The sequence below is a fragment of the Micropterus salmoides genome, unplaced genomic scaffold (assembly GCF_014851395.1).
Source record: "Micropterus salmoides isolate LMB-PRFRI ecotype aquatic unplaced genomic scaffold, ASM1485139v1 Ms_hic_scaffold_20, whole genome shotgun sequence".
Classification (NCBI taxonomy): Eukaryota; Metazoa; Chordata; class Actinopteri; order Centrarchiformes; family Centrarchidae; genus Micropterus; species Micropterus salmoides.
In genome coordinates, this window is record NW_024041151.1 from 10,704,413 (window position 1) to 10,723,793 (window position 19,381).

The window sequence follows — 19,381 nt, forward strand, 5'->3', positions numbered from 1 at the left end:
CTGTGTTTCTCCAGCTTTACTAATACTCACTTTGTTCTTACTCGAAATTATCTTAACCTGTTTGGTGTGATGGATATAAACCTTTATTGTTGTTTTGTATCCTTATGTGGAACCTGTGTTTTGGTGTGAGCCGGTTGTTTTATGGTGTTAGTGGACAGCATGACGTTAGCTGCCTTGTTGTCACGGGAGTACGAGAGAGGCTCCGGAGCGCGCATAGGGCTGAATCCGACCCGGAGACCTCACATTAAAATCAGAATAGTGGCTGATGCAAGCAACAGAGAAAACAGGCGCGTGCTTCATTTCTGAGTGAGTTTTGAGGCCATTAACAATAAGGCAATTTGATCAATTTCATTGAAAAACTTACATATAGTCCCTTTAAGGTCATGGTTGATTTACTGATTACTGGTGGTAATGGCCAGAACGTTTATATAATACAGGGTCCAGATCTTAGTTTGAAATTACACCTCTATCGACCACAGGGTACCGCAGACATGCCTTGAGTGGCTCCATTTACAGTGGAGTCAAAAAACAACACATTAACTGAGAGGATTCATTGCCGTCACGCTGTTTTAATACATGAGACTGCTGAAGACCCTCAATAATGTCGTCCCACGCTGGCTGTTGTCTTCCCCATTGTGTGAAATGCAGACTTAAACCAGCTTTTGTATTCCATATCAATTCCAGAGCGTGCATTCGTTGTTTCCTGTAAATCCCTTGTGGGAAAAGCAGACTCCTTCACTAACCCCTATTTAACCACGGCCTAGACATCTGTGTGGTACAAGATGTCGCACTTTGTGGACTGACAAAATAGTTGCCACCGAACATAATCCAGGCAGCAATTATGTTTCCTCCAAAACATATAAGGCAAAACCATTTGGTAGCATACGAACATATTTTTTTAGACGTAAGATCATGTAACATCATACGTGTAGTATGTACATTTGTGCATGCTCACACGATCTAACCAGTGATCTGTAGTAATTACCTAATAGATGAAATCTATCTAGTCATAGGTCTATGACAAAATTGTCAGCCTATCTGTGTGTTTCTCTGTCCAGTCTCCTCGCAGTCTGTCCCTGTGAAGTCATGTCAGCCCTGTGCATCTAATGATACGAGGAGTGCTCAGGAGTTTCAGACAGCAGAGACGCAGCAATTAGGGGAATAAATAATAAGAAAGATAAACAAACATCAAGGGGGAGTCATGTGGTGGCAGAGCCTGAGAAAGCAGCTGGAAGCAGCAGTTAATGGGGCTTTATTTGTCTCTTTACTATAGTCGACGCCTATTCCTCTATTCCTCTCCGGGGACATCACTGCCTCTCTTTTATTTTCTGTTTTGCACTCTCCTCCCACTGTATTTCTTGCTCCCAAATCCCATCCACTGTAACCATTCTAGTCCTCCAGTCTTGCCTTTTGCTCTTCCTGTGTGGTTTCCCATTTTATTCCCCCTCTGTTTTTCTTCACTCTGTCCTCACTTCTGTCTGTCTATGAAGCCTCATCCCTTTAGCACTTTTTCTACTGCCAGTTGCACCAGTGCTCACAGAGGAGTGGATTGTGTAAATTGGGTTGTGGACATGTATTTGAGAGGAATGGGTGAAGGAGAAAATGGGGGGGTATAGATGATGCGGGGGGCTGAGCAGTCAGTACAGAAGGGAGAAGGGCAGAAGCCCTGACAGTCTGCCTGCCTCTCCGACTACAGTGGTTAGAGGAGGAGCAGGAGGAGGGGCTGCATTGACGTGGCCCTAACCTGTGATGACAGACCGCATCGATGCAGCTCTGACCCAGCAGGAGACCCCCCCCCCCCACTCTATGTTCGATCAGCCGTCACTGAGAAGGCCCACTTGCTACTCGCAACAACTCGGTCCCCTGATACCACTAAATACACAACTGGCTAAACTTGCTGGAGTAATAGTAGGGCGAAAGCCTAATGGGCAATGAGTGTCAGTGCTTTTGTCAGAGAGTGAAACATGGCCGACTGATGACATGGAAGTCCATGTGCATATGCAGGGAAATAGCAGGAAAATGGACAGGAAAGTACAATATAATGCAATCAAATAGCCCTACAGTTAGCCCCACCTTTGTTAAGTGCAAAATATCAAATTTCTGTTAGAAAGAGGACTTGATTCAACTAAAAAATCTTTTAAGGTCCTTTGTATTGAAGGTTAAAGTCAGTTACAAATGTGTTTTGGTAATTGTTCCCTCTTTTGGATGTTTGACCTTCACAGTGGAGAATGCAGTATATGGGGAACTAGAAACTTTCAATACTTTTCTGTGAAGTAGGAGATTTTGTACCCAGTATTTAAACTTTTGAAGCGCATATTCATAGATATTGGATTTTATTAGTGGTAATAGCAGTAGTGGTAGATGTGATTTTGACCAGGCAATTATATTGTTTTTGTGGAAGAACCATATAAGACATAAACTATTATTTAAAGCAGAGTATTTTTATGTCTTAATACATGTCTGGAGGTGAAATTTAAGTGTGTCTATAAATTCAAAATCTGATTGAGGCTTGAGAAGGCAGCCTGCAGGAAAAGCCGAGCCCTCCAACACAGTGTATCCCGAGCAAAAACGGGAAGCGACCAAGCAAGGAGTGGGAGTAGTGTGAAGCAGGGATCATTGATCAGCAGCACGCCTTATTGGCTTCTGCTGAAGTCTTTATCACTGCGTCCCCTCCCACTTCCTCCCCCGCCTCGTAAATACAGAGCAGCTAATTGGACATGACGGCGTTTATGTTCCAGCTTCATAAATTTCTATCTCTGAAGGGAGAGGATCGATTTTCCTCGAGTGCAGCCTCGCGTAGCAGGGGCGCACTATGAGTTTCTTCAAACGTTCCCTCGCCTCGCCTCGCCTCTCCGCCCCACCTCACCTTTCTTTCACCCCCTCTCCGCCATCCATCCTTTCCCTCACATGTGTGCTCCTCCTTCTCCCTCCCTCTTGACTAAACAGGTAATCTATAACAGACCTCCCCTGCTATCATGTGGTGAGCAGGAATTACGCTGCCCCTCTTTTCATAACCACAATAGTTCTTTCACACATTTCAGTCAGCCCCTCTCACTCTCCTTTCATTAATACCAGAACCGATGACATATTTTAAACAGATCATTCCGTCCAAGCTCATTAGCTGTCATTATCTAATGAAAGTTGTTGACAGCAAAGGGCCACAAATTTTTTATATTAATTTCCTGCCTCGAACCTCTCCTCATGTCTTTCCCTCTTCCTCCATCTCTCATTTTTCGAGCATATCCTAAAAGCCATGTAAGGGAGAAAACATTTTCGCCTGGAGCATCTTGGGCTCTCCTATTTGTTGTAACACACATGGTAACATACATACTGGACACACACTCGCTAAAATACATTCACTGTTGAGAGGTCACTGGATGGTTTTGGCCTTGAAAAAGAGATGAGTGAAATAGCCAGCAAAAAGACACCTTAAATTATTCAAAGGGCAGGAATGACCTTGATTGTCTTTGCAATCCAGACCCTGTGTGTGTTTGCAGTGTGTGTGTGTGTGTGCGTTTGTCTCTCTCTCCACTATAATGTGCAGTGTACAGGGATGTGTGACCTCCCTGGTGTGTGTGTGGGATGATTCATTATATTAGCAGTTTGCTCTGAGCTAAAAAGTGTGTCTTAGTTTGCGATTTAGCACTAGATAGAGGGATGGATGGAGAAGCAGAGAGACACAGAGAGAGTGAAAGAGAGAGAGAAATTGTGTGTGACTAAGCACACGGGTAAATTATTTACACAGGATACAGTAAATGGCTATTGCGTGCAGGCGAAATGAGAGCATCTCTCCGATTGGTTGGTTGGGGTCGTGTCAAAAGCGGCACAGTCCGGCCCACTCTGAAGAATGTACTGTATGCACAGGATCAAATAACTAAATAATGGAACTGGGCACATCCTGTTCCCCAGACCAGACCTCAGAGGACTGTTCTTATGAGAACAGCAGAGACTGTGTGTGTGTGTGTGTGTGTGTGTGTGTGTGTGTGTGAGAGCGCTATATATTGGAACACTTCAGGTGAGGGTTACATGCGCCAGCTGTGTACATTTTACTGTTTTTGCTGGCCTTTTAAAACTGCAGGGGTAATTAATGTGCAGCCTTCATAGGATTTTGTCACCCTGGCTGTTTCCTGTGATACTCAGTTTATGAGGATAAGACACAATTTGTAAATAACTTTCCCACTCCTTTAAACAGCGAGCGTAACCCTGCGTTTTAAGTGACTCGATTATATGGTGTCCTATCTTTATTTGTAGGAGAACTGGTACACTACATCTGACTCGTACTGTAAATTGGTTAAGATTTGGTGTCCCTTTATTGATTATATGAGTAAGCACATCGACTCAGCTAAGTGGTGTATGTTGATTTATGTGCTTCTCTTGAGTGTGGCTTTATGTACACTTTATTCGAACTACCTTTTAAATCATACTGATTGTACATCCCAAGACTGTAACAAATTACAGGCAATTCCAACCTATTGTCACAACTGCTATGGATAGTGGACACTGGTTTCCCCTTGGATTTTTTTCAGTAGTGTCGCTGAGCGGGCATGTTAAGAATATATGATGTTGTTGTAGACGCGGCGCACTAATTTTTGCCTGTTTAGGCTCGTCACTTTCTCCGTTCCTCACTTTTACCGCTAAAGTTACTTCCTCCTGATGAAGCTTGCTACAGTTATGCTACATTCAGATATTGGGCGATGAGACCACGGATACGGCCCTATGAAAGCCGGTTTAATTTGCTGCCAGATTCCATAATTTCTTCCCCCATTCCATATTTTCCGCTTCCATGTTTTACAATTTATGCACATTTAGTCATCAGAAAGAGTGTGTAATCTTGTGGTGGATGAATAAAATTTCTAACTGCTACAGTTTTGGGCGATGAGGAAATCTTATTGGTCAATATTTTACTTTATTTTTCTGTTTGGTTCTATGTCCAAAAAAAGTATTGCATTTACTATAAACTTTACAAAAACACAATTTTTTCTGTCAAACTTCTCTGTGCGTAGTACGCAGACGTATTGTCCCATCATCAGCAATATCACCTAGTTTTCTCTGCTCGTCTCCACATGATACTAATGAAATGTTATTGTCCTATAAATAACATATGCTGAATGTTATCACGCATAAATAGATGCACTCTCAAAAGTCACTGACCACTGTGATGGGTGACCCTTGTTAATTTCGTCCATACAAGACATATTTTACTGGCATTTGGCACTTGGTGGGTGGTAATTTAAGACTCTGCACGCCAGCATTGTAATATTCATGCAGCATGATGCAGCATGAATGATGCAGAATGGCTGACACTGTTTTTACTGGAGCAGCCATGTCGCTGCATCTTAAGGCTTCTTCCACTAAAGGGAGTCCGGCCTTGCTCCATGCAGCCCAGATTGTCCTGAGATCTGCGATCTGTGTATAACTGTGCTGGATATTAGAGCATAACCTCCCTGCAGAGTTTCTACTGCTAGTGAATGTGTTTTAATGAACACTACAGCAAAGAGTAACACCTAGGGAGAGAGGAAATTGGGTGTGAGTTGGAGGGGGGGTTATTATACATCCTCCTCTTACGAGGCAATGGGAGGAGTGAAAAAGTGATGAAGAGACAGAAACTCTGGGACGACATGGGGTTTGGTGGGAGGTGGTTCCTGTTGTGCAGACCCCCACAGAGTCTTCAGACTCCCTGGGGCGATATGGATCTTTCGAGGATCTTTTAAATATGTTGTGTGTGTATATTGGAATGAACAGAATACACTCAGGATGTCTGAACCTTCTCTCTGAAATAATATGCCCGCCACACGAACTTTAGGGACCCACTTTTGAACCTTTGTGAAGGCATGTTATTATAAATTAGCACGCCAGCACATTTGCAAACCCACACCGGCGGGCCTCCACTCGTCTTCACCCATGCACCTACTTTTTCCACACAAACAATTACTTTACAAATTTTCTTTACAGCATGTCCTCTCATATAAATGATAAACTAATTTGCAGAAAGTCTCCTAAAAGTCACACACTACTACAAAACACACATAGTGTGCGCCCCTGCTACACAACTGTAAGTTCCTGTATAGCCATGTGTGTATTAGTGTCGAATTCCATGGAGACCGTGAAGGGGAGGATGCCTGGGGAAGAGGAGCTGAGCTGGGATCAGCCAGAGGACAGGGGTTAATATAATTATCCTGCTAAAACCTTGAGACTGAAAGAACATCATTAGTCATAGCGAGAGGAGAGCTGCCCGAGCCGCGGGCCAGAGGAGGAGAGGCGAGGAGGTGAGGAGAGAGAAACAGAGCAGGAGAAGGGGGGAGGAGGAAAGGAGGGCTTCAAAACACAACAGTGCAGTTAGCCAGACAATTAGTACAAGGACTAAAACTTGGGGATCTTTGTTAAAAAAGCAAAAAAAAAACAGGAAAGGATAGTGTTTACTGGTGCTCAGAGCTGTAGCAGAAAATACTTTGCTTATTCTGTAATTATGATATGATGCTTAATAATCTCTATATAAATGAATAACTTGTGGTAAAATGGTTTAGAAATTACATTCATATCTGAACACATAATGATACTCTTGTGTAGATAAGACCCAGCATCATTTTGCAATTAATGAAATGACCTCTGGTTTGTGCAGATTGAATCTGAAGCTGTACAGTAGTTATTGTAGTCAATATTCTTTATGCACTTTGAATGTGCTTAGTGGCCAGTGAATGGAAAATAAAGCACAGGTCTTCAAATATGTGCCATGTAGGGCCAAGAGCAGGATTAGGGCTGCACAATTAATCTAATCGCAATCGCGATGTCATCATGTGCGATTACATAACCACAAAAAGTGTGCGATTTAATAAAAAAGTAAAAGTGTGTGAGACATTCTTTTCTCTGTGTGCGCTGCAGTCCTGCATGTGCCTCTAAAAACAAACTCCATGCAAAGAGAAGAATTATTCATGAGCAGTGTGCAAGTAATTTTTAAGACAACAACCTACCATAACCCCCCTCCCCGCCCCACCGCTAATCGTTCAAAACATAGTCGGACTCGCCACCAGAGCACCGAGGCCGGTGCTCCGGTCGCTCTATGACAGAGACAGAGAGATGTCAGCTGCAGCTGAAGCTGAAAGACAGAAGAAAACTGTGAGAAGATAGAAAGGTTTGAGTTTGGGTCGCTGGTAGGGATGGGGATCATTAATTTTTATTGATATTGATACCCTTATTGAGGCTGCTTAATGATCCGATTCTTTATCGATACCACTATCGATACTTTACTATTATTTAGTGATGATTTATTTGGTAAGACCAGACCCAATGGGCATGAGGTAGAGGCACGGTATGAGGAAAATATTCAATGTGCGATAACCTTATATATTGAGATGACATATCACTTGAGATAAATAAACATATATTGAAGGGTACATATTAACTGCCTGATAGTTTTTAATTTAATATTTTAAATACAGCTAAATGTTGTTTCTAGAGCAGCAACATTAATGTTTACAACAGCAAAGTAACTCTATCTGACATCACAAGTGAGTGACGTTTAGAAAGAATAACATCAGTCTGTATCAGTCCCTCCTCCTCTCGCGCTGGCTGCAGGTAACGTTACCAGGTAGAAGGAGGAGCGAGACTACAGACCAGTCTGTGCTCCAGACAGACTATTTAGTTAGCTTTCTATTTAGTTTGTTTTTAACATTTGGCTACTGCCAAGCTAGCATTAGCTGTGCTTGTATAAAACATACAGGATGAGATACTGAGGACTGAGATGATTAAATGAACCATTTCTACATGTTTAATGTTACCTACACACAGGTATATTGATAAAGTATTGTCTTTTTACTTGCGATGGTTTTATTGCACATACTTACAGAAACGAGCGTAGCTGTCATCACCTAACGTTACAGTAGTTTGGAGCTAACTTAACCCTCTCCGTAATGTTATTCCACCGCGACGGCGCAGCCTCTCGCTCTGCTGCTGCCGGTGTGTGTGTGAGTGTGTGTGTGGGAGCCGACAGACAAGGACGGGACATTAAAAAAAGTTTAACGTGCTACAGCAAATCAATAAATGTTGATATGATTTTTGACAAGTACTTATAATTAGTACTTATTATTAGAGACCAATGTAGAATTTGCACAAGGATAAAATAACAACCCACAGAAATGAAACAGCTCTTACTGGTTTCAATACTCAACAAGTGGTAAAAAGTATACTATTATATGAAATTAGAATGAATGTAGTATTTAATATATTATTGTTATACTAACAGTAAACTATTAACTAAACATTATACTCTTTATATAATACACTATATAGAGACTCTGCATTAGACAGATGTACATTGAGCCAACTGAGAAAATAAAACAAGGGAATGTTTGGCATATTTGCTTGAAAAACTACTAAACGTTTGATTGATTATCAAAACAGACATCAAACATCTATTAATTGACTGACAGCTCTTAATCAAACACAAAGCAGTGGCGGTCTCACCTAGTCTTCTTCCGACTGTAGTGTAATGTTATTTAATGAACTTTTAGCATGGTTTTCTTCCAGCTACATGCTGTTGTAAATGATTTAAATCTAACGCACCAGGCACTGCATCCCCTTTTGTTGATAAAAAAAGATTTGAGAGATTAGAGATTCCGTATCAGATTGCTGCTTAATAATGAGAATAAGCTACACAAAGCGAAGTCGTCGTGGAATAATGATGCATCTTTCCTGAGTGTGTTGGAACACTTTGCTAAGCAGAACCCAAAAATAGTACATAAGAAGTACATAATAGGGAAGTAATGATGAATGCTATTTGTTACGTGCAATTTAGCAGTTGATTAAGAGTTAATGACTAATTTAGAAAATGGTCAGGATGTAGGTTCACAGAAACAAAACAAAAAAGGCTTTCCAATACATTGATTTATCGCGTATCGCCACAATATCAATGCTGACCACCACATATTGATTTTTTTTTACTATTTAAAATGGGTAAACTCATATTTCATTGTAGAGCTGCACGCAGCGCAGATATTCTCTCAACCCCTACTCTGGCTTGTTTTCTTGCTCCCTCTGTCACATAGATCCAGAGATCCACAATAAAAGCAGAAAGATTACCTGCCAATATGCCGCATTCACTCATTCATACTAAACCAGCGTTTGCGCCATAATCCCGCAACCATGTGTGCTTTAGCGATCCGGCTTTCCGGAACCAACGGCGTAGAAAAGCACCGTAATGTGTAACACAACACCAGCATGCCAGCTGTGTCTTTTCACGTTCCGTCTCTGTTAATACCAATGTTCTCGGCTCAGAGGCGGATCAAATCGAACCCCTCTTTTGGCTCTGTACCTTTCATGCAGCATAGTGAGCCAGCGTATTGGCGCACTACTCCCGGGAAAATATCAGTGTAAAAGTGGCTATTGACAACTGACCTGTCTGTGAATTGCCCTTCCTCATTGTGCACGATCTGAATCAAAACATGATCATGCACTGAATCAATCCAGAGTTGAATGGTTAGTATCATGAACAAAAATGCTCAAATTTGTTCAAGACTAATGCATTCAGGCTAACTCTGATAAGTTAGTCTACCTATGTTCTTAACACAACTCTGTCAATCTCAGAGGCCCACCTTCAAATATGTTATTTGCAAGCAAGGAGCCTAGCTAACAAGGATAGCTATGTTAACGTTAGAAGACAGCTGGGCTGTCGAGGTTAGCACGCTGTACGTAGCTACTAGTCAATATCGACTGCTCATGAATACCTTGTGATAATCGAAAGCTCTGAGACTTGAGTTGGGATTGTTCTGTCAAGTACCATAGTATACGGCAGTCAGTCCTCAAGTCACTTAATTATTAACTGTATAGACCTTTCAGAGTTATTCTGTACTTGTAAGTCATTCATTAATTAGCAGTTCCTGCTGAGTTCCTGATTTTGTGTCTTATTAGAAAGTCTTTCCAAACTAAACAATGTTCACCATGACATCACCTGCTGTCTTGTTTAGCTGGATTAAAAACTTGCAGACTCTCGACCCTCCATGGCCCCCAATGGGACATCACTGAGGCAAAAGTGTATGTCTCTGACATCAAAAACTGACTGATCACAGTATGAGGCGGTAACATTGACAAACACGCTTATTTTCTGTCTCTTGCATTCAGACTGATGAGTTGTTTTTCTCTGCCCATCTACATGCTAGTAATGACAGTGACAGTCGCGCAGTAAAGACAGCCAGTGTGTATTTGAACACACCATGCCTGTAATAATGCTATGCTAATTAATGTGGCTGACTGAGAACAAACCATCTTTCCAAGGACACCCTCCCTCTACCTCATGTTCCCCCACTTACAATTCCCAGCATGCTTTTCAGCTTTAAAGCACGTTTGCGGTATCAAGAGATTCCCTTCTCACCAGATGCTGGGTAAGGCACAGTGCAGGGGCTAGTGGGGAGGATACTTTATTGTATTTGTGAATTTAAAAGGATATTTATCGGATGAGTAAGCGTGGGGTGGAAAGGTGGGGGAAGAAAAGACAAATCTGTTGAAGAGGGAGGGGGGAAGAAAAAAGACGGTCTGTGAAACAAAAGACGGGGGAATGAAAGGAAAACAGGCGAAATCGCTGACTTTAACTTTCTTCCCTTCTGAGGGGAAATAAACTGTGATTATCAAATCAGTTACAACCATTGTGTCATAAATCACTGCATATGAGAGGAACAATGACACATTCCTCATTGCGGTCCCTCAGCTTTCTGCATGCCTTTCTTTTCTGGGGAAAGCTCATGAATGATTTAAAAAGTGATCTGTTTTTGAGCCTCGACTGCCTCGAAGGGAGATAGCTCAGAAGGGAGGAGTCTGAACGGCATGGGAGGGGCCACGCAACAAGGTTTCCTGTCTTCAGTGAGAACACACAAGCCACCGCTTCTATGTTCTCCTCATCACACATCAAACATGGATTTTATATTTCATTCATGAGAGAAACTGTGGAAGTGTTCAACTGCAAAGCGGTTTTCTCATGAAACAGAATAGACGGGAAGTTTTCAACCGAGGATATGGAGAATATGTGGGGAGACTACTCTACTGTGGTGCTCTGTGGTGGCCGTGTGAACTGGAGAATAATATTTACAGAGCATCACACCTCACATCATTTATCACAAAATCACACACCCCAGCTAGTCCCATGAAACTAGGAGTTAATCCATCATCTGCCTGCCTTTTTTCTTTCTCTCCCTCTCCCCCTGATCCAGGCTTATACCTCCCCATCCTCTCACCTTCACTCTGCAAAGGACACAAAAGAAAACTTTGTGGTAATTCAAAAATAGTGGTGACAGTTTCCAACGTCAAAGTCACCCTCGCTGCATGGATAATAAAGACACAAAAAGACCAGAGGCTCCAAAAAGGGAGCAAAGGTGAAGCATCTGTTCTTCCTTGTTCTCTAGCTGAGAAGATGGACAAGCCTCGAGGCCACAGAGGTTCCTCGCTATCTACCCTCTCATCCTCATTCATGCTTCCAGTACAACAATAAACCTTTGTAACAGTCAGATTCACCGACTGCAAGCAACTCAGAGTCTAATTAGTCCGTCCCTCAGGAAGCAGTGTGGCTATAAAACTACATATCAGGGTTACTGAAGGTTTGTGATTTCCAAGTTTAAATGAGTATATTGCAATTTGTTTTATGCATATATGATCGGTAGAATGTAAAGCTTTATATTTCAAGTGATCTGTTCAAAGAGTACTCCGCCTATTTAGCATTGCACTCCACTTCCTTGTCAGACTCCCTCACAATAGACACAATACAAAAAGAAGGATCTAAATCGGTGGATCTTCCTTGTCAAAACCCGGCACCCACATTACAACAGTGCAACTCTAAGGGATTCCGACCGAAAACAGCGCGGCTGGTTGTTTAAGGTACCGGTGAGGCAATGAAATAAGATCCAGGAGGTCCAGCTGGAGTAACAGATTAATGCGTTTAACGGCTTATCGGAAACGTTGCACAGCAATTTGTAGTACTCACAGATGTGATTTTACAACTGCGGAAAGCCATCACAACAGTAGGTAAAGTCAGTGGATCTCCCTTTTATCATCTTGTGACCCCTCATATTTATCTAACGATCCCTTGAGGTGGTCATGACCCCCTGGATGGGAATCACTGTTTTAGTAGTTAAGTCGTAATGACTTTCATTTAATTTTGAAAGGTAAACAATTTGTTTTGCTTTACATTTACTTACTTAAGTTTCTGATTTACTTTTTCTATAACTATAATAATTGCCTGGTGGGTTTGGGTTTAAGTTGTATTTAATAAAAATAAACCTGATCCAGATGTGGCTCCACACGGGCCAAGAACAAGTACCCCATTTACATCTGTATCTGAATATCCTTCCCGAAGAAGGAAAAACTCATGTTAAAGAGATCATATAATGCTTTTTGTCTTTTTCCCTTTCCTTTATTGTGTTATATATCTTTTTTTGTGCATCTGATAGGTTTGCAAAGTGAAAAAGCCACCCCTGAGGGAGTTACCATCTCCCACAGAAAACACTGTTCCTGAACTGCTTGAAAACAGCTTGATTGTGGTCCAGCCTTTACTTACGTAAGCTATCTGTGTCACTTTGTAACACGTATCTAGTCAGACACACCCTTAAAAACACAGGTAAAGAAACACACTAAGCTGCAGCACACACAATGACAAGAAGTCCACCTGCTGCCTCCCCTCACCCCCAGCCTCCCTACCAAATGTTAGGCAGTCAATGGACATAAAGTTCTTACTGTGATGTAGAGAAAGTGCACAGTTCAAACTTTACATATGAAAGATCAATTTGTTACAAATAACTTACCACTCTGAAACTCTTGCTCCAGTCTAGGTTTTGAAGCTAATTTGGGAACGTGTACGAAGTGGTTATCGGCTTATTAGGACCTGCCCTACTCTGCTTCTGATTGGCTAGTAATCCTTAACTAGGTACTGCGCATGTGCAACTCCCAACAAAGATCATATAGAAGTGAGATGCTTCACTCCGTAGGTAAAATGGAGTGCGAACACACAAGGGTGAAAAGAAGTGCTGCAGCAATGTGCAAAATATGGTGTTTTTTGAAAATTAAACCATGTAAACCTGTTCTGGTACAACCCCTAAATACAATTATGAACCCGAAATCCATAGTATGACCACTTTATTGTATAAAGAAGTGATTGTGATCGGAATTTGATTTCCAATCACAATGCTGGCAGAATTGAGATAATGAGAACATTTACTAATGTCAGGTGTAAACGCAAAGTGCCTGTGGGTCATTATGCAAATAATATATCCGGATTATACAGACCACATGTAAATATCAGGTGCAAATGGAGTCTGCGTCTCTCAGTTTCATCTTGTCAGCCAGAACATGTAGTCTTTTGGTCAACAACAAATTATACAAATCAGATTTTAGTGAGAGTTCTTAGGCTTATACTATGACCTGATTTCTAGATGCGCTGCACACATACAAGTAACAAAGCACACATGAGGAGGGGAGCAGTGTAATGGAAAGGAGCAAATCTGATGATAGATGTGTATTGGGCATTTGGGGCCCCAATGCTCAGTGATGTATTCACATAAAAGAAAATTCTCACATGACACATTCTCAAGAAAAACTCCACCTCTTCCTGCTAGTTTAAACAAGGCCAGCAATATTAAGTCTTCCCTCACCAAAAAAGAATGACACCTGTCCATGGCATTACTTCCCTTTTTTATCAAGTCTGCCAGCCCTGAGTAATTCATTTGCATATTAAGCTCTGATCACAATATGCAGTGAGAACGCTTAGATCAGATCAAATGTCGTTATTTAGATATTGTATCCAGATATGATCACATTTTAATACTAGGTAGAAATGGAACTGAAATGTACAACTTAAGAGACCAACACCAGAAAATCTTTCATAAATTACTCTTTTAAAAGTTATTTTCTAAACTAAATGCATTTTAAATTTTATAAAGCAGAAAAGTGGCCATTTGATGGAGAATTACAAAGGACTTCTGCTGATGAATGAGAACACCTACAGAAACATTAAAGAAGTTGTAAAAACTGCTTTGACTGTCCTTTCTCTGCTCTCTGCAACATGTTAACAAATACCAGTAAAATTTCTTGTGCTGGTCTGGTCTGGTCTGTGAGGAGACCGAGAGCGTAAACCTCTCAGCACATTAGCTCTGTCAGCAGGGGGGCCAGGATGGCACTGAGAGAAACACAGACACACAACGGATAAATGAGTCAAGCAGACATGAAACAACACGACCATGTAGAAACACTCTGAATATCATTAGCATTCATATGGCTTGTTTTTGGCAGATTGGCTCTTAACTAATTTTCACTAGTGGAAAACAATTAGTTGTTGGAAAGAGAGAGGGTCTTTAGACAAGACTGGGCCTATCAAATGTAATTAGGGGTTAAAGCCTACATATCAAAATCACTACATTGTTTTGTACTGCTGGTGGCAGTAGTAGAAGTGGTAGTATTAATATTATTAATACTTTTCCTACATAGTTAGCCAAGCTAGTGACTGTAGGGTGACAATGTTGGTCTGTCAGTTGATGATGAACGACTTTGGTGATCCCCTGACTTTACCTCTAGCACTGACATGAGTGGTTTTGGTTTAGCTCAAAGCACCACTGTACATACACTATAAAGCCTATTCAAAGCCACTAGCGTGGCTATAGACTCTGTAGCCTTTTTACAATAGATTTTATATGATAGAAATGTCATTCAGGGGTTCCTTATTCCTCAAGAAATAACACCATAATCAGCACAATAGAGACACTATTATCAAATAAATTGCCTCCAGTTTGACCGGAAATGAATCCATACTGGCCATACAACTTTTCTGCTGGTTCACTATATAGAATTTGTTTTCTAAATTTTAACAATTCTTTCTTTTCACCATTTTTCAGCAGTTTGCAGAGGCTAATTAGGAGGAACACATTTTCAAAAATGCAATACTTGCAATGATATTTCAAAAGATATGCCTCAATTGCCAATAATGGGTTAGTTTTGAATCCAATTTGATCAGAATTACCATACAATAAATTCTGTCTGCACAAACAGCACAGCTGCATTTATTTAAATCTTGTTTCACTAGGTGTATATTCTCAATGTTAAAAAATATCAGTGGTGACAACAAACAGTACAGTGCTGTTATGTTGTACATGTGCTGAACCTTTTCTGGTCAGCTGACTGATGTAGAGGAGGAAGACTCAGAGTCAGACACTCAGACTGCACACATGGCTTTTCTTAAATGTCATTCTTCCCCCATCGGCCAATCAAATTGAGAGGCCGGGGAGAAGTGGCCCTGATGCTGCAGCGATTACCAGCGAGGAGAGAAAAACGATGCAGACTTCGTCTTCATCCTCATCCTGCTCCATCTCCTCCTCTCCCTCTTGGCCCTAATCCACTTAGTTGGCTCTTCCTGAGCTTACAGCCTTTCCTTTATTCCATTATAAAGACCGTACGACCTGCTGCTTATTTCATTAAAAAGGCCCAATCCGTGACGCATGTCTAATCCATAATGCAGACTATAGGCTTGTCATGGCACGCTATAGTCCACAGCACAGTCCAGCAGGGTGGCTGACAGATGGGACAGAGGGAACAGGGATGGAGAGATGGAGGTCCAATGAATGAGGGGGAATTTGAGAGCTCCGCTTATGAGTAAAGCTTCCCAGTGAATATGATTCCACTGATGTAAATGATGATAGAGTTGAGGCTTCGCTACTCTATCTTTGACGGTTGGAGATAGCTTTCCCATGGCCCATCAGTGATATGGAAATGGCCACATCTAAGGGTTGAATATAGCCTGTAAAATGAGCATAAAAGCCAGAGGCTTTCAAAACCCAAAACACCTTGGCTTAGAGTTTATATTGTAGTCAGTACTGTAGCTCATTACAGTTAACCTTGGGAGAACTTTGCAACACAAAGTGAGTGGCACTGAATCCTATAATAGTATTCTATCAACTCTATCCAATTTGACTTTGCTTCCATTCCCTCTGTTTGACCTTCTTCTCTCTCTGCCCACATGAAAATTCTTGCTCCACCTCTGGATGCCCTTCACCCTAAATCCCCTTCTACAACTTGCTTAAGATCCAGTTTGCTGAGTGTTTTCATCGCATCTACAATTCTAAATTTACAACCCCCCCCCCCCATCAAATTCTAGCTTCTCTGCGTTTGCACTTAATAGCCTATCAGGTTACGTGTTTATTGATAAGGCAGCACTATTTAGCCCTGAGTACCTGGTTTCCCGCATACCTGCGCCAGCGCTTTAGAGCCAGGACAGTCATTCTGGCAATGCAACGTCAGATAAAAGAGACACGTCCCATAGAGGTAACATCTTACAGTGGTTGATGGGGAAAATGGCTTTTTTAGCTGTCTCTGTTCAGGCTCAACTCAGGTCATTAAGATCTGTTAACTAATAATAATTACTTTTAACTGGGGTTCAGCCAGAGAGCCACTTCTAGAGGCCTGAGGACATACAAATACGGCCAGGAAGTGACTATAACCCTCTCTTCATCGATAAAACCAGCATATCTCATTACCACAGTGACCTGCGGTACACTGCCACTCGCTCTTGATCATATAAAACCCATTTCAGTGCGTTGTCCCCGCCGGAGCACTAGCAGAGTGGAATATTCATTATTCAAATTTTAAGCATTGGAAATCCCAATATGTTACTAAGGCCAGATGAGATGAGATGAAATAGCTTAGCCTTTTGTCCAGGGAACATTGACTAATCGTCTCGCTCCCCAAAATCAATTTCCCAGCCGTTAGCATCAGACGCTCATGATTGTACTGTACTGTTGAAGACCCCCCACCACTATCACCTAATACTCCTGCTGGCTGCCCAGAATAACTTATTGATTAGTGATTATGTTACGGGAGGTGTGGGTGGCCGGGGCGGAAGACGGACCGGCCTCAGTCATCTCCATAGGGCTAAATTTGGGTCTTCTGTCACCAGATCCAGCACATACTGACACTATCGCCAGCTGTCACAAGCCACCAGCCCTGCTCGCTGGATGAGGACAGGAATTAAGAAAGTGTTCTAGAAGTATAAATATGAGGAGAAATAGTCTGAGAGCTTACAGTGTAGGGGGTGTTTAAAGCAAAGCGGCACAGCAGGGGTTTCGAGACAGATGATAAATTCTTAGATGTGGACTACTAAAAATGCCAGAAATATTTCAAAACATGGATGGTTGATTGTTAAATTTGCTGGTGGTGTGGAGATTCTGGCATGGTGATGGACTGTTTCACCCCCAGGGTACTGGGCTGATCTCTCCCTCTCTCTCTGATTCTGTGCTGAGCCTGAAAAGTGGCTGTGATCAATACCTGCAGGCCTTTTCCACAGAGCCAGAGGGCTGTTTGTGTGTGTTTGTGTTTGTGTGTGTGTGTGTGTGCGTGCATGCATGCGCGCGCGTGCGTGCTGTGTCAGCATCCACTCAGGACTTCATCAAACAACCCCCATACCTCAGCTTCATACACACATACACATAAGACGCCGACATCAGCCAACGCCCGTCTCAAACAGTCGCTCATTTTTACTTTCCCCTCCTCACCCATCACCCCTATCATTCACACACACACACACACACACACAAATGCACGCCTCCTTCCTCCCATTCACCACCATCCCAACAAGGATGTTAAATACCATTCAAATGTCAGCCCACAGTATTGATTGGAATGATAATTCTGAAAGGTAGGAGAGATGGCTTGTTGATGCTAAGCAGGCGCATGACGGGCCGAGCATCCTTCACTGTCACAAAGTTGCCATGTAAGGGTTCCCGACTCCCCTGGCAGAATGTGGATGGTGGTTTACGTTAGACCACCGAGGCCGTATGTTTCTGCCATTAATCATTGGCCTCACGGGCCAGTGACAGGCAGACCAGGATTCATGTTGAGAGAGAAAGGGTCGTTTTAAACGCCCTCAGATCAGACTGGCTACGTGGGTCTGTGTGCGCACGGATGTCACACCAGAGGGTTCAGTCATCACCAGGTGGTTTTCCTTTATATGTAATGTTTGAGTGTAAAAAGACATTTAAGAATATGCAGGTTGCTTAATGATTGAAAGTATGATCTACTAAACATATCTTTTGTTATTAATCTGAACAAACTGTTTTGTCTTTTATGTGTAAATAGGCCTTATTTTAGGGGAGAGGGTTAAAGGTTCAGTTCATCTCTAAAAAGACTTAAAATGTTTTCTACTTACATCCAGTGGTATTTCTGCTGCTACTCCAGTACAATGGAGGTGAAAGGAATTTTTTTTTTGTGGCTCTCAAAGCTGTGAAAACTGACACTTGGAAAGTGTAAATCGTTTTCACTGAATCTACTTCCTGCCGAAAGGATATTCCCTGTGAAAACCCTTCAACTTCTGCACCACGGTAAGCCTTAAAGTCGGGAACACTTTACTTTACTGACACTTAAGAGGCTTAAGAGAGGCGCCTTTGGTCTGTGCAAAACAATTGTTTGAGTTTATTACATGTGACACTGTGCGAGATAAAATCTGTAGCGTTACAATGTAAATATAAAAAAGGTTTAGAGAGCAGAGGCACGTCATCAGCTCCATCATCCATCTGTGCTGCTCTCATATTTTGAAAATGCAGCAAAACAGTGTGTGTTGTGTGTGTGTGTGTGTGTGTGTGTCGGGGGGGGGGGGGGGGGCTCTCCTTGATGAACATGTGTCAAGGCGTTAAAATCAACTCAACAGTGACCCTCACCTGGCAGGTACCTCGATGTTGGAGATGGCATAGAAGTACTTGAGCAGATTGTCTCTCTGGACATAGGTGCCTCCGAGAGCGGGCCTGAGAAGCCTCATCCTAAGGTTGGTGAAGGTGAAGAAGTCCCTCAATCCCTTCATACTTTCCATGCGAGTGTACAGGCTGTCCATGTTCTGTAGCCGTGGTCCTGCGAACACGGCAAAGCGCGCCCGCACCTCGAACTTCACATTCTTCTCGTTCTTGGAGCCGACCCAGCGCGAGTACTGCTCGGTGCAGATGACCCGTGTGATGTTGGCCGGCGAAAGGTCACGCACACGTTTGGGTGGCATGTTGAAGGCGTCCATGCAGTCGTCAGCGTAGAACTGATAGGGCTGCCAGGAGCGTCCATGGTCCATGGACTTATCCAGTACCATGATGGTAGGACGGCCGTATTCAAAGGTGATCTGGATGTCGTCTGTGAGCTCTAGACTCTTGTTCCAGGACATGGTGATGTTGGCCAGCAGGGGCTCTGGATGGCGGCTCCATGTGACTGTCTGCCAGTAGGTGAGTAGGCCGTTACGTTCACGGTCCTGCATCAGCTGAGGCGGGTGGGCCAAGTCTGGATTAGAGGCGTCACACTCGTCACTGCACAGGTATGGATTCTCCTAAAGGACAAATGAAGACAGAGCACTAATACATCAGTCAGGGTTTGAGATTGAATCCAGCTTTTA

At 42.5% G+C, this 19,381-nt stretch overlaps 1 protein-coding gene across 1 annotated transcript in view; it reads right to left on the reverse strand.

Moving 5' to 3' along the window:
* LOC119914728 (netrin-G2) overlaps positions 1-19,381 on the reverse strand; it is a 68,215-nt gene that overhangs the window by 35,093 nt on the left and 13,741 nt on the right. The window contains exon 3 of the mRNA XM_038734211.1: positions 18,672-19,315. Coding sequence (XP_038590139.1) covers positions 18,672-19,315 — 644 coding nt within the window. The remainder of the gene's footprint in view (positions 1-18,671; positions 19,316-19,381) is intronic.